The following is a 12,912-nucleotide window of genomic DNA, read 5'->3' as shown; positions in this document are numbered from 1 at the left end:
GTGAGTCAGTCAGTCAGTCAGTCAGTCAGTGAGGGCTTTGCCTTTTATTAGTATAGATATAACATCCTGTGGCACCCGGACGGGGCTCATGCCCAGCTGGGACACCCAGGAAGACAGGAGGATGGCTCATTCCTCCTCCAGACCGTCGAGGGGGCGTCCGCCCTGGTTGCATTGAGGGCCACGGGTACAGAGCTTGGAAGCTGTACCCTGTAGGGGCCCGTGGTCACCGCCAGGGGGCGCCCTGATGCCTTGGGGACTCTGGACCCCAGCACTTCCGCCACACCCGGAAGTGCTGGGGGGAAGAAAAGAGGGGACACCCGGAGTGCTTCTGGGTACACAGCCAGCACTTCTGCCACACTGGGGAGTGCCAGTGGAAGATTGCCGGGGAGCACCTGGAGCACATTCGGGTGTGTATAAAAGGGGCCGCCTCCCTTCAGACGGAGACAAGAGTTGGGAGGAAGTCCGATGATGTCGGGTGGAAGGCAAGGAGGCAGCCTGAAGTAGACATTGTTGTGTGGCCAGGACTTTGGGGTCTTTGGGGTTGGTGAGCACAATAAGAATTATGTACATATTGTAAATAAATGTGCGTTGGGTGACATGAGCGTGTCTGCCTGTCTGTGTCCGAGCCAGTCTCCACAATACATACATAGATAAATATAATTCTGGCAGCAATAAACATCTCTATGTTTGGCTCAATTTTCTCTGTTCAAAGGAAAAATCCATCCATCAGTTAATTTTTGTAACCCACTTATCCAGGGCAAGGTCGCTGGGAAACTGGAGCCTATCCCTGAAAGCATAGGGAAAAGGTATTATGGTCTACCTGAATGTCTTTGGACTGCTGGAGGAAACCCAAGCAGAAATAGGTTACTGTAAATATTTCTAATAGAGTATTTATTATTAATGTGTAAAATTACATATGTTACTACAATTTATTTTTCTGCATATGATAACTGACATACATTGATTCCCTTCCACTTTTACATACAGTATTTACTCTGTTAGGCTTTATCAGCCACTGATTTAATTAACAACATACTGTTCTAAAAACTTATTGTTCTAAAAACTGTATTTGGTGGCACACAAATAAAAACTATTCATAAAATACAATAGTAAAAAAAAATGAACTTCTTTAATTTTCTTTTAATGCTTTAACATTGAAATACTACATAGTAAAATGTCTTTCTGTTTGCCTTTTACTTTCTGCCGTAAGTTAAATGATGACATTAGAAATAGAAAAGACTTTATACAGTATATCCTTATAGCTAATGGATAGATCTGATGGAGGTGTCCGAGAGGAGAATGCTGAAAAAGCTCCTTAGTATCATGGACAACCTCTCTCACCCCATGCACGCCTCCTTGTGGAACCATCAGAGCACACACAGCAAAAGACTCATTGCCCCCAAATGCAGAACCGAACGCCACAGGAGATATTTTCTACATGTGGCAATAAGGCTTTATAACTCCTCTTCGTTCTGTAGGTGATCTTTACAGCCTTTATGGTGGTATGTTAGTCCCATCCTGTCATCACAAGCGGCTAGCTCATTTTACTTAGGCACAAGTACAATGTCACTTTTCATAACCTAGACTAATAATCTGTTTTTAATAATACTCTTTTATATTTTTGTATATTTGCACAATTGTCATATGCTTGTCATATGCCGTCGTATTTTTGTACATTTGCACAACTGTCATATTTTTGTATATTTGCACAATTACTATTTTTTTTTTTCTTTTTAAATCTTCATTGTACTATCTTTATTACTCTTGTTGCACTGAACATGCAAATGACATAAGAATTTCCCTCGGGATGAATAAAGTTCTTATCTTATCATATCTTAGTTATTACAGTACTTGTATATTGTAAACCATGAGGTTGTCAATTTAGGCCCCTCCACTGCACTCTACCATGTGTTATGTTTACCCACAAAAAAGCAAGTCAAAAACATTGAATTTTTTTAACAAGAAACAAGTGTAACAGGAACATGGTAATACCAAAATGTCAACATAAATACAGTAGGAAAGATATGTCTCATATCTGCTGCTATACCGATGCAGATTTAGTACATGTTCTTCATATGATATGTTTTGACACAGTCATCAACAAACACAGCCCAACATTGCAAGCAGGACAGTAGAAGCATGTTTCTTTGCACACTTTTCTTATAGTAATTTTTCTGATGCTTATGCATAAGAGGATAGAATGTCAGTACCTTACACACATGATCAATACTGCCCACAGCGCAACGCTTAGTGACTTACACATTTCTGCAGTCATGAACATTGATAGTTACAGCATTATGAACAGTGCTTAGGAGGGTAACATCTTTCTTTTCTTTCCACCTTGAACATAATCATTTTACATATTTGCCGTACTAAAGATTCACGCAGCTGCATTCACCAGGCATATCATGGCAGTTCGGTCATACAGTGTTGTGTACATCAGTTTCACTGTCCATGTTAATATTTGATGACCAAGTGACATTGTTGTCACTGTAGGATTTTTGATGATTACCAATCTATAACACACCCACCCAAAAGGATGCAATAATAAAGTGGGACTTTAAAATAAATACAAACATAAATTTTAACCTGGTTAATTAATTATCAGTTTTGCCTTAGGCAATAACGGCAATTAATCAAATAATTTGACAAGGCTCCAAACGTTATTTACCTTACCTTCCTCTGTTGTAGGAGATGTGTCTTCAGTCTTTAAACTTGTATTAAGTTAACTGAAACACACTAATTTTAAGGAATAGAATAATACAATTTATTAATAAACACAAGGATTATAGAAGTATGATAAATGTATATATCAGGACTAGGCAAGTTAAAGCGTTATTATCGCATTAACACATTAATTAATTAACGGCAACAATTATTTTATCATGTGTTAATGCAGTTTTTGTTATTATTTTTATTTTTATTTTGAAAGTCTCAGTTTCGCTAGCGATCAATAAAGATCAGTGATTTTCTTGTTACATTGCTTTTTGATATGCTTTTGCTAGAAGGAAAGTTAGCTTTGTTGATTTGACCTCGATTTCCTGTGCGTGCATGAGTAGTGAAGAGCAGACAGCTTCTAAAATGACATGTGGAGAGATACCAAAGTGAATGCCCAAAGCAAAATAATCCGTGGAAGACTTTATTCATATTATCGTTGAATTGGAGTCTTGATTTGTCGCACTCCGATTTTAATGCAAGTGATCTGGAGATGTAGATCGAAAACGAAAGTGAGGTGCCCAGCTGATCATGGTGGAAAGACAGACACTTACGATGATAGGAAGTACAAACCATATTGCGTCTCATGGCAACTGCCACCCCCGCGCACTTATCTCACAAAGACAGGCAGGCAGCCAGCCCCCTGTGCATTCCTGCTGGCCAGTCAAGCCGCCCCCCATGCAGCCACTGCTGCCTTAACTCTTTTAGGGCGGATGTTGACTTTTGTCGAGAGGAGGGGTTGAGGGTGAATGTCGACAAAAGTCGACATCCTGCGATAGAGGGCGACAATCAGCTGTTAATGGCGACAAAACTCACAGTCACGTCACAGGCATTCCCACTGTGCTTGGAGGAATGTTAGACTCATTGACTCGGCAACTAATCCTTGCGTATCCGTGAGTTGCGAAATGTAAACAAATGTAAACAAAGGCAAGATGGCATCGACATCTTACAAAGGAGCGAAGCGAGTGCAGAAACAAAATACTCGGCAGACGATGTTTTGCGCATTATCGCTGAGTTGGACTCTGATTTTTCAGAATCGGATTTTATTGACAGTGATCAGATTGAGCAAGAGAGTGAGAAGACGACATCAGCTGATCGGACACCAGCCGATGCTGCCCCAGCTGATCGCATTCACGCAGCCGATGCACCTACAGCAAGGTTCGCATGGGAGAAATACCAGACATTGATCCGCGGGAGCCGTACTGGCTACCGGACTTCACAGAATAAACAGAAGCAAATCCCAAGGAGTGAGCCAGGCTATAACCCCATGTATAAAGTTTAGCCCCTGCTTGACATTGCGGAACCAACATATAAACAATTTTATCAGCCTGGCCATGATTTGTCTGTGCATGAATCTATAATAAAATAAAAGGGATGCCTTTTTTTCTGCCAATATATGCTAGACAAGCCCACAAAGTATGGCATAAAGGATTTTGTACTGGCATAAGCAAACACTGGTTTCTGCCTGAAAGTAATTACATATACAGGAAAGTATTTCCTTCAAAGAGAGAACTGTCCCTTGACAAGTCAGGTTGTTCTGGAGCTGCTTCAGGGCTATGAACATTTGGGTCATGTTGTGTGCATGGACAATTTTTACACTTGCCCAGAATTGTTCATGGAGCTACAGAGCAGCGGAATTGGAGCTTGTGGCACAGTGAGGGTGAACAGGAGACACATGGCTTCACAGTTGAAGCCAGACAGGCTGAAAATGAAAAGAGGTGACAATACTGTTTTCATGCAGGCAGAAAACTTGGTGGCAGTGGCATGGCATGATGTCAAATGGGTGACTTGTCTCTCTACAGTACACACTAACAATATACGTGAGAAAGTGCAGCAACAGACAATTGAAAAGGAGGCACCAAAGCATCACATATTGTAAGCAGTGCAACCTGGCAATGCATGCAATTGGCTACTTTGAGTGATATCATACTTTGCAGGAGTTTGCTGTGTAACATGTATGTGATATGTATGTGAAATCATAGTATGTAATCATAGTATACAACATGCTAGACAGTAACATTTGTCAAAAGTAAATATTTTCTGTTGATTTGTTATGTTAAACAATTGCTTTGTGTTCTTTTTTAAAAAATGTTAGTTTTTGGAAAAATATTCTGCCCTGGGAGAAAAGAAACAAAAAAAAAAAATTAGCCCTAAAAGAGTTAAACTGCAAACAGGCGCCAACAGCAGGCACAGCAGGCAGCAACAGACATTTTATGTTGATTTATGTGTGAGTTTTTTGGAAAACATATTAGCCCTCAAAGAGCTGATACTGAGCATAGACTGTTTATGCTGCTCCCTGATAAAAGAAAATGTTTCTGCTGGTATGTGTTCAGATAAAAAAGAAAACAGATTTAGAAATGTTAACTTGCTGTTGCTCGGAAGGTGCCTGTTATAATGTTATGATTGTGGCTCTGGACTCTGAGGGTAACTTGTTTTTCTATAACAAACTAGATAAAATGTTAATGCCCTGGCAGTGGCAAATAGCTTTGGTTTTATATTTGATTTGATTACAATAATGTTTAAGTTGAGATTTACAAGAAGTATTTTAACTGCTACTATGTAAAGGGAATACTGCTGTTAAAAAGCACCTCATTTGTTTAAAGTGTTTGCAAACCAAAATACACGCAATACACTACTCTTGAGTTCATTATTGAATTTTGCGCATAAAAATGTGATTGTTGTGATTGTCTTTGATTAATCGCATACAATCATGTGATTAATCACGATTAAAAATTTTAATCGTTGTCCAGCATTAGTATATACTGTATATATATACAGTATATATATACAGTATATATATATATATATATATATATATAGATGACACTCCTTTTAAGGATCATAATAATACAATTTATTAATAAACACAAGGATTATAGAAGTATGATAAATATATATATATATATATATATATATATATATATATATATATATATATATATATATATATATATATATATATATATATAGACGTAGAAGACTGGATGTAGACTGACAAGACAGACAAACATATAACATACACTGGCTGTTTATTGGTTATTTAGAGGTCTAATTTATCTTGGCACAGACAATTAGTTTTACGATACCAAGTCTTTATGGATGATGTTCGATGTTGTGTGGAGTTGTTGCTTTGTTGTTGCTCTGTGTTCAAATGGAGAAAACTTCATTTGTTGGATTCTTCATGATCCTTTGTGCTGTTCTGTAGTGCGACTTTCTCAGCCTGCTTTTTGCTGCTAGGCCCTTTGCTGTGCATTCTGCAACTTAGGAAAAAGTGTTACTTTTTCTGGCATAAGAGTTTAGATGCTGAAGTTCCCTTCTTGAACTTATGGCTGCTTCTCAGCCTTCAGACTGGCTCACTGTTTAGCTTGGCAAACTGTATCTTAAATCTAAGGTTCACAAAGAGAACAGTTTGTCGGGTTAAGCTCTCCAAGGAAGAGTGGCTAATAACGTTTTAGTTGTCAGAGACTTGGTTTCAGACAGTAATTTCACATTGTTCACCATCCCTGAGAGAATCCCAGAGAGGGTGCCATGAGAGAATCCCCAGGCAGTTCAGTGAGTATTCAGCAAATATCCCAGAAGGCTTCTTCAGGATGGTGCAGAATTTTTTAAGGGGTGGTTGAGCTTTCTCCTGATTGGATCACATCCAGTTATAAAATCAGTGTTTTCTGGTAGGCTAGTTCTTCTGTCCATCATAGTTTTCATCCCAGCAAAATACAGGTCTTTGTCCTTGCTTGAGTCTATTTCGTGCCTTCTGGTTAAGAGGTTTGCAGAGGGACCTCTGGAAAGATAGAAGTGCCACTCTGATTTACACCTTTGTTTTCAGCTGTAGTACTGGCAGATCCTGGTACAAGGATTTAGTTTGGAATGCAAGTGGTGGAAGGTTAGCTGGATGCCTGCATCCCTGTTGAATCTGATTTCTTAACAGACCTGGGATGCCATGATAGCCCAGCAGAATGAGAAATGGCCACTTTATCCTACAAAACTATTGTTTCATTCAACTAATGGCTTAGTTTTAGCTTGTTTTATTTCAGTTTGTTTTAAAAGTGGATTTACATTTCTTCATTTAGATGCCATTGTGTGTTTTGGTTGAAAGCTCCTCCCCACTTATGAATATTGATAGGTTACCATCAAGTGGCAAAATGCATAATAAATATTCATGATTCTTTTTTGCAGCAAGGTGTTATTTTTATCCACTAGATGGCAGCAGAATATTGTTCTGAGTGCTGTGTGCTTAACAAAGTACTAACAAACAATAGAGCTTATCCCCAGAGATACCTGGGCTTAACCATTTTTTGAACAGAATTCTGAGCCAGAGAGACACTTGGGGTTAATGCTAAGGAGATTAATCATGTTATTTACTAACTTTTCCATGACTTAGTAGTGGAAAAAATACAAAGACTTATGAGTTGTGACTTACTTTATATAAAAGATAGTTTCAGATAAATAAAAAAACAAAAACATAGAAATACAAAATTCAATATAAAGCCTGTATGGCCAATGCAAATCAAGATTTTACTTATATGGTATATCAAGCTTTGTTACATCCATTTCAATTACTTTTTTGTCTTAATTGAAATCCTGAAAAGAATAACTTTAAAACATAGTAATGTGAAGATGTTTTTTTTAATTGCACAACAAGACTCTTTTATACTTAGAACCTGTTACTAGGTATTGAGTGCAGTTTTTCATAGTATCAAATGGAGGGTACTATACTCTGTTTTGGACATACCAAGTATATCTCACTTCTCACTGCTAAGGAAAAAACAACAGTCATTGCCTTTTAACATAACTAAAAGGTTATGTTAAGGGTCATGTTGTGTTTTCTTGCTGGTGTTTAACTGTTTGATTTATGTCTATCTCTAATGCAAATACAGTTTTAGCTTCTTTTTTTCTTATTGGATACGCTGCATGGTGCATGTAATTGCTTTTAAAATATTGCTTTCAGTACAATATGAAAAAAAACATTATTTAAGTGTGCTGTGGAAAGGTGGTACATCATGGAAAGTCCGTTATGATTTTCAATACATTACTGACACTTCCTATATAAATAATAGACTTTCAAGCTGGTAATGCTAATTTGGAGTACTATCAGAACTGTTAATTTTTATTGTCAGTGTTCATGAAGGTTCCATGACTGATGTAAATTTTTCAGTAATTTTAGGTACATTGAATATAAAATACAATTGGTTCTTTATAACAGAAAATACTGGTTTAAATCTCTTTAAAAATTTACTTCAGCCTTCCTTATATGATAATAACATGCAGTTTGTCCTAACTACACTATAGGTGCAAGTTTATCTGTATGATATTATGCTGAAAATGTTTCCTGTTGTTATCTGCCTAAACAGAGGATGTGGAAACAAGTGTAGTTTGGCCTTGTTTCCTTTCCTCATCATTTTTCAGTCTGTTTTATTTATATATTATTTTTTGAAAGAAAAACGTTTTATTAGGCATTTTGTAAATTCATGTCTGATTCTCCTTATCTGTTACTAAAGCATACCAGATTTTTTCACGTTATATTTGTCTCACATTCATTTTCTTTGTCTTTCTTACTCTTTTAGTCAAGTCCATCATCTCCTGAACCCGCTAGCCTTCATGCTGAAGATATTAGTACATCCAATGGACCTAAGCCTGCTGAGATTTTATTAGAGGATGATCGTGAAGATCTTTTTGCTGGTAATTTTTTTTCTTCAAGGTTGCAAATATTAATATTTGTGGAGTTGTTTTTATATTACAAGCACATGCACAAAAATAATCTCTGGGATGTTTCATATCTCATTATATTCATTTCAGAACTTGAAATTCAGAGTGTAAGTGCAGGTATCCCACACAAGTTTAGTAATTCCTGCAAATTAGGATTTTTGATACTCAAACTTCTTTTTTAAATCACTGTTTTATAATTGTGCCTTCTTTGTTACTTGGCAATTTGTTTATTGTTTTCATTATTTACATTTTGTAAGGTTGCATGCATAGCTTGTCATTTCCCTGTTGCAGTTATTCTTGACCAGAACATGAAGCTGCAGAATTTGGCAGTCGACTTTTTATTGGAGCTGGAAAATCAAGCAGTAGAAGCAGAGAATGAGGCCACCACATGATGCCCTGTGTTTAAACTGCACTTTAGAAGGAACTTGACTAAACCTAAGGCTAAAAACAGGTTGCAATATATTCATACACTGAAATCAATACAGAAATTCAGGAAATTGACTTTGATGTTTAGTGAATTTGTACTTGGTTTCACTTCTTTTTATTTGATGCACTGTTTGCTGCCAGTTTGTGGCTGTGTTGTCACTAAACTTTAAGACATTCATAATCATCATTTGTTTAAAATGGCTGTGGTGGTGTGGCTGCATTTAAACCTGAATTAGAAAAGTAAAAACAGTGACACACACAAAAAAATAAACAATGATTAAAGGTAATTTTCAAGAAATCCAACTGTAGATATACATATGGTTATGGCTGCTAACTGTCTAACTCTGAAAAATGACATTTTAGAATTAAAACTAGGACTTTGTAGGATGCTTTTTCCTATGATACCACAGTTCACCTTTACATTCTTTTAAAATTGTCCTTTGGTTTTGGCAACACTTCATGTTAATCTCAAAGCATACATGTTTACTGGCAAACTAATAATAGTCCTAGTCAGTCATTGTCCAACCCGCTATATCCTAACACAGGGTCGCGGGGGTCTGCAGGAGCCAATCCCAGCCAGCACAGGGTACAAGGCAGGAACAAATCCCGGGCAGGGCGCCAGCCCACCCCAGGGCATACACACACACACACACACACACACACCAAGCACACACTAAGGACAATTTAGGATCGCCAATGCACCTAAACTGCATGTCTTTGGACTGTGGGAGGAAACCGGACACGGGGAGAACATGCAAACTCCACGCAGGGAGGACCCAGGAAGCGAACCCAGGTCTCCTTACCTGACCATTGTGCTGCCCATATTAGTCCTAGTCATTTTCAAACCCACTTACTCCATTTCAGAGGTGCAGGGAGGAAGAGCCTATCCTCTTATACCAGCTCCCCAAACCTGACACAGACAGACTCAGACACAAGTTCACAAGCACAGCACAGGCTTTATTTAGTGGGAAAAGCGTCTCTCATTTCCCACAGCACAGTCACAAGACAAAGCACAAGCACAATAAATTAATCTTTCTTTCTTTCTTTCTTTCTTTCTTTCTTTCTTTCTTTCTTTCTTTCTTTCTTTCTTTCTTTCTTTCTTTCTTTCTTTCTTTCTTTCTTTGTCTTTGCCTTTCTCTCTCTCTCACTTTCTTTGTCTCTGTCCACCTCCACTCTGGATGGATGGATGGTGGAAGCTCAATAATGTAGGGCTATGCAGTCCCTTCAGCACTCCCTGGCGTCACCCACAGAACGCAACAGGGCTGTCCCAAACTCAAACTCCCATGAAGGCCTGTGGGAATCCGAGGAACTGCTGCAATCCAGGGGGGCTGCCATCTAGCGCTTCGGGTAGGGGAATGCCCCGTGTAATGTTCTCTCTCCCAGTAATTCCATTAAAAAGGTGTCCTAGCTGGGCAAAGGCGCTGGCCGACTGCCACACTCTTTAATTTTATACCCAAACATAAATGGCTCTTATTCTGCTTATGTAATAAAGAAACTACAAATGGCTAAACAGTAAGAAAGTACAATACTCCAATACCAACTAAATTTAAGAATTTCCTTTGGGATGAATAAAATTCTTATCTTAATCTTAAATAAAACACAAAAAAATTGTGCTTTAGAGATTTCTCTCCAAACACCTGGATTTTACAGTGTATAACCAAGGCAATTTATAATGCACAACCCTGGAATTGAACCTTCTTTTCTGCAGCAGTCTGTCAGCTATCATTGTACCAGGTTTGGATGTCATATCCCACAGCATTACACAGTTATACTGTTTGACACACACCCCCTTTTTGGAAACATTGAGTCTCTTGCACCTAAACAGTTTCTCAAAACAAGTATTTCAGTTGCAGTTACATATTGTTAGAAAAAAAAATTATATGCACTACCAGTCAAACGTTTTAGTACACCCAGGTTTTTAAAGTTTTTATGGAAATGCATGCAGTTGAATGTTTTAATATTTATGAAATAAGGGCATAGAACAAATAAACAATGGCAAATAAAAAAAGAAAGGAATCATTAAGTGCACAATATTTTATTCATATTTTTGATTTGTCACAGTAGCTGCCTTTTGATGATATCACAGCCATACTGAGGTAACACTTTTGATTCTTCCAGTCTGCACTAATCCACAGCCAGTATATCAAGGCCCTATTTGTCCTTTAAGGAATGGCTTTGTTACTGCCACTCGCCCTGTCAAACCTACAGCACAAAGTCTCCTCTTCACAGTTCAAACAGAGACTTGCTTTTGTCAGCCACTGTTAAGCTGTGCTTGAAGCTGTTGTGCTGTGAAGCACCTGTCACTCAAGTTGGTGACCCACAGAAACTTGTCTTCTGATTGGGTTGTGACTTTGGGTCTGCCAGATCTCTTCCTATTAGAGTTACTTCCAGTTTCCAATTGCCTTTTGATTTATGTAGGGCACCATACTCACTGACACTTTTATTTTCTTTTTTTAATTTCTCTAAATGAAAGCCCTTCACTTTTGCACATTATCATTGGAATTTACAACTTTCTACAGTGTGTAATATTGTTCAAGTAGTACGTCAGAGGATGTAGTAACACAGTCTGTTCCAACACTGCTTTAAAACAGAGAGGGTTTTTAAGTAATTAACAAAAGTTGGGACACCTGAACAAATTGTTTGTTTTAACTTGCATGGCCTAATTTACTTTAATTGCCACAGAACATTTGTAGGTTGTAACCTATTAGTTGTTCCCTGAAGAAAGCCCATTTGTAATATTCTGAAATTTCCTTTTTTTTTAATTTTTGCTAACATAAGCTTTAAATTTAAACCTAGCAGTTTACTGCTTACCTTTTCACCTTTTTTAAGTCATTCATTTCAGCTGATTAAATTAGAACTATGCATGTGTAATTATATACTCATCCAAAGCTTTACTTTCAAAATTATTTTTCATGGCAGTCCTTGAAACAATTTCTGTTTGCCAAATGACACAGTGAAACATATTTTGAATAACTGATTGGGATTCTGCCATTTTCACATCTTCTCTTGCCTTCTGTTTCTACTGTAGCTATTGCCCCACAGAAGTTTTGGGTGTTTTTATTTATAGTAATTTACTTTTTGTTGTTGTTTTCTTGTTTCATGTTTGGAATAAACTAAGTGTAAATATATACATGTTTATACCAACTTCGTCCCAAGATGGGGACAATCCCTTTGATTGCAATCCTTGCTTGCAATCCTTGGTGTAGGGCAGGAAACAATACTATACAATACAATTTATTTTGTATAGCCCAAAATCACACAAGAAAGTGCCGCAATGGGCTTTAACAGGCCCTGGCTTTTGACAGCCCCCCAGCCTTAACTCTCTAAGAAGACAAGGAAAAACTCCAAAAAAAATCCCTTGTAGGGAAAAAAATGGAAGAAACCTTGGGAAAGGCAGTTCAAAAAGAGACTTCTTTCCAGGTAGGTTGGGCGTGCAATAGGTGTCAAAAAAAGGGGGTAAATACAATACAATACAATACACAGAACAGAACACAAGTAATCCTCAATACAATATAATAGTGGAATAGGAATATTACAAGTACAGAGTAGAATTCAACAGTAGATGATATTACATAATACGATTTGGATTTGTTCAGAGTCCTGGAGACCTCGGCCATCAAGCTGCCTTGCCCTATTGGCCAATCCACAGCTGAGTCAGTGCTGGGCCAGCCAATCCAATGAAAGGACCCCTCTACCCAATGATTCCTGCGATCCTCCATCAGAGGTGACTTTACCTTAGGCAGGCCCTGGATAGAACCTCCCAGAGCTGGTTGCACACACCACCCATGCACCTAAACCAGTTTTTCTTAGCCAGTTTTGGGTCACAGGTTGCTGCCGTTGTGTTGCAAGAATATGAGACTTGTTCACAGAATAAGCCACCAAAGCCCCGTCTTTTCCACTGATTCTAATCATGCTTTCTGTAACCCCTGAGGACACTCCAACCAACAGAAGCCTGCTATTGATTTTAATTCCTAGTTATAGTCATGCTAGTGTCTGCCTTTTGTTTTGGTCGGGGGGGGGGGGGGGGGGTAAGGGGGGTGGGGGGTTTAGTGGTGAATCAAACACCAT

The 12,912-nt window shown here is 38.2% G+C and overlaps 1 protein-coding gene across 2 annotated transcripts in view; it reads left to right on the top strand.

Moving 5' to 3' along the window:
- Positions 1 to 12,912, top strand: part of snx2 (sorting nexin 2) — a 125,430-nt gene that overhangs the window by 31,390 nt on the left and 81,128 nt on the right. For both annotated transcript variants that reach the window (XM_051929976.1, XM_028805250.2), the window contains exon 2: positions 8,277 to 8,391. In XM_051929976.1, the coding sequence (XP_051785936.1) occupies positions 8,277 to 8,391 (115 nt within the window). The remainder of the gene's footprint in view (positions 1 to 8,276; positions 8,392 to 12,912) is intronic.

This window comes from Erpetoichthys calabaricus, chromosome 7, assembly GCF_900747795.2.
Source record: "Erpetoichthys calabaricus chromosome 7, fErpCal1.3, whole genome shotgun sequence".
NCBI classification, from domain to species: domain Eukaryota; kingdom Metazoa; phylum Chordata; class Cladistia; order Polypteriformes; family Polypteridae; genus Erpetoichthys; species Erpetoichthys calabaricus.
This window is presented reverse-complemented; position numbering and strand designations above follow the sequence as displayed.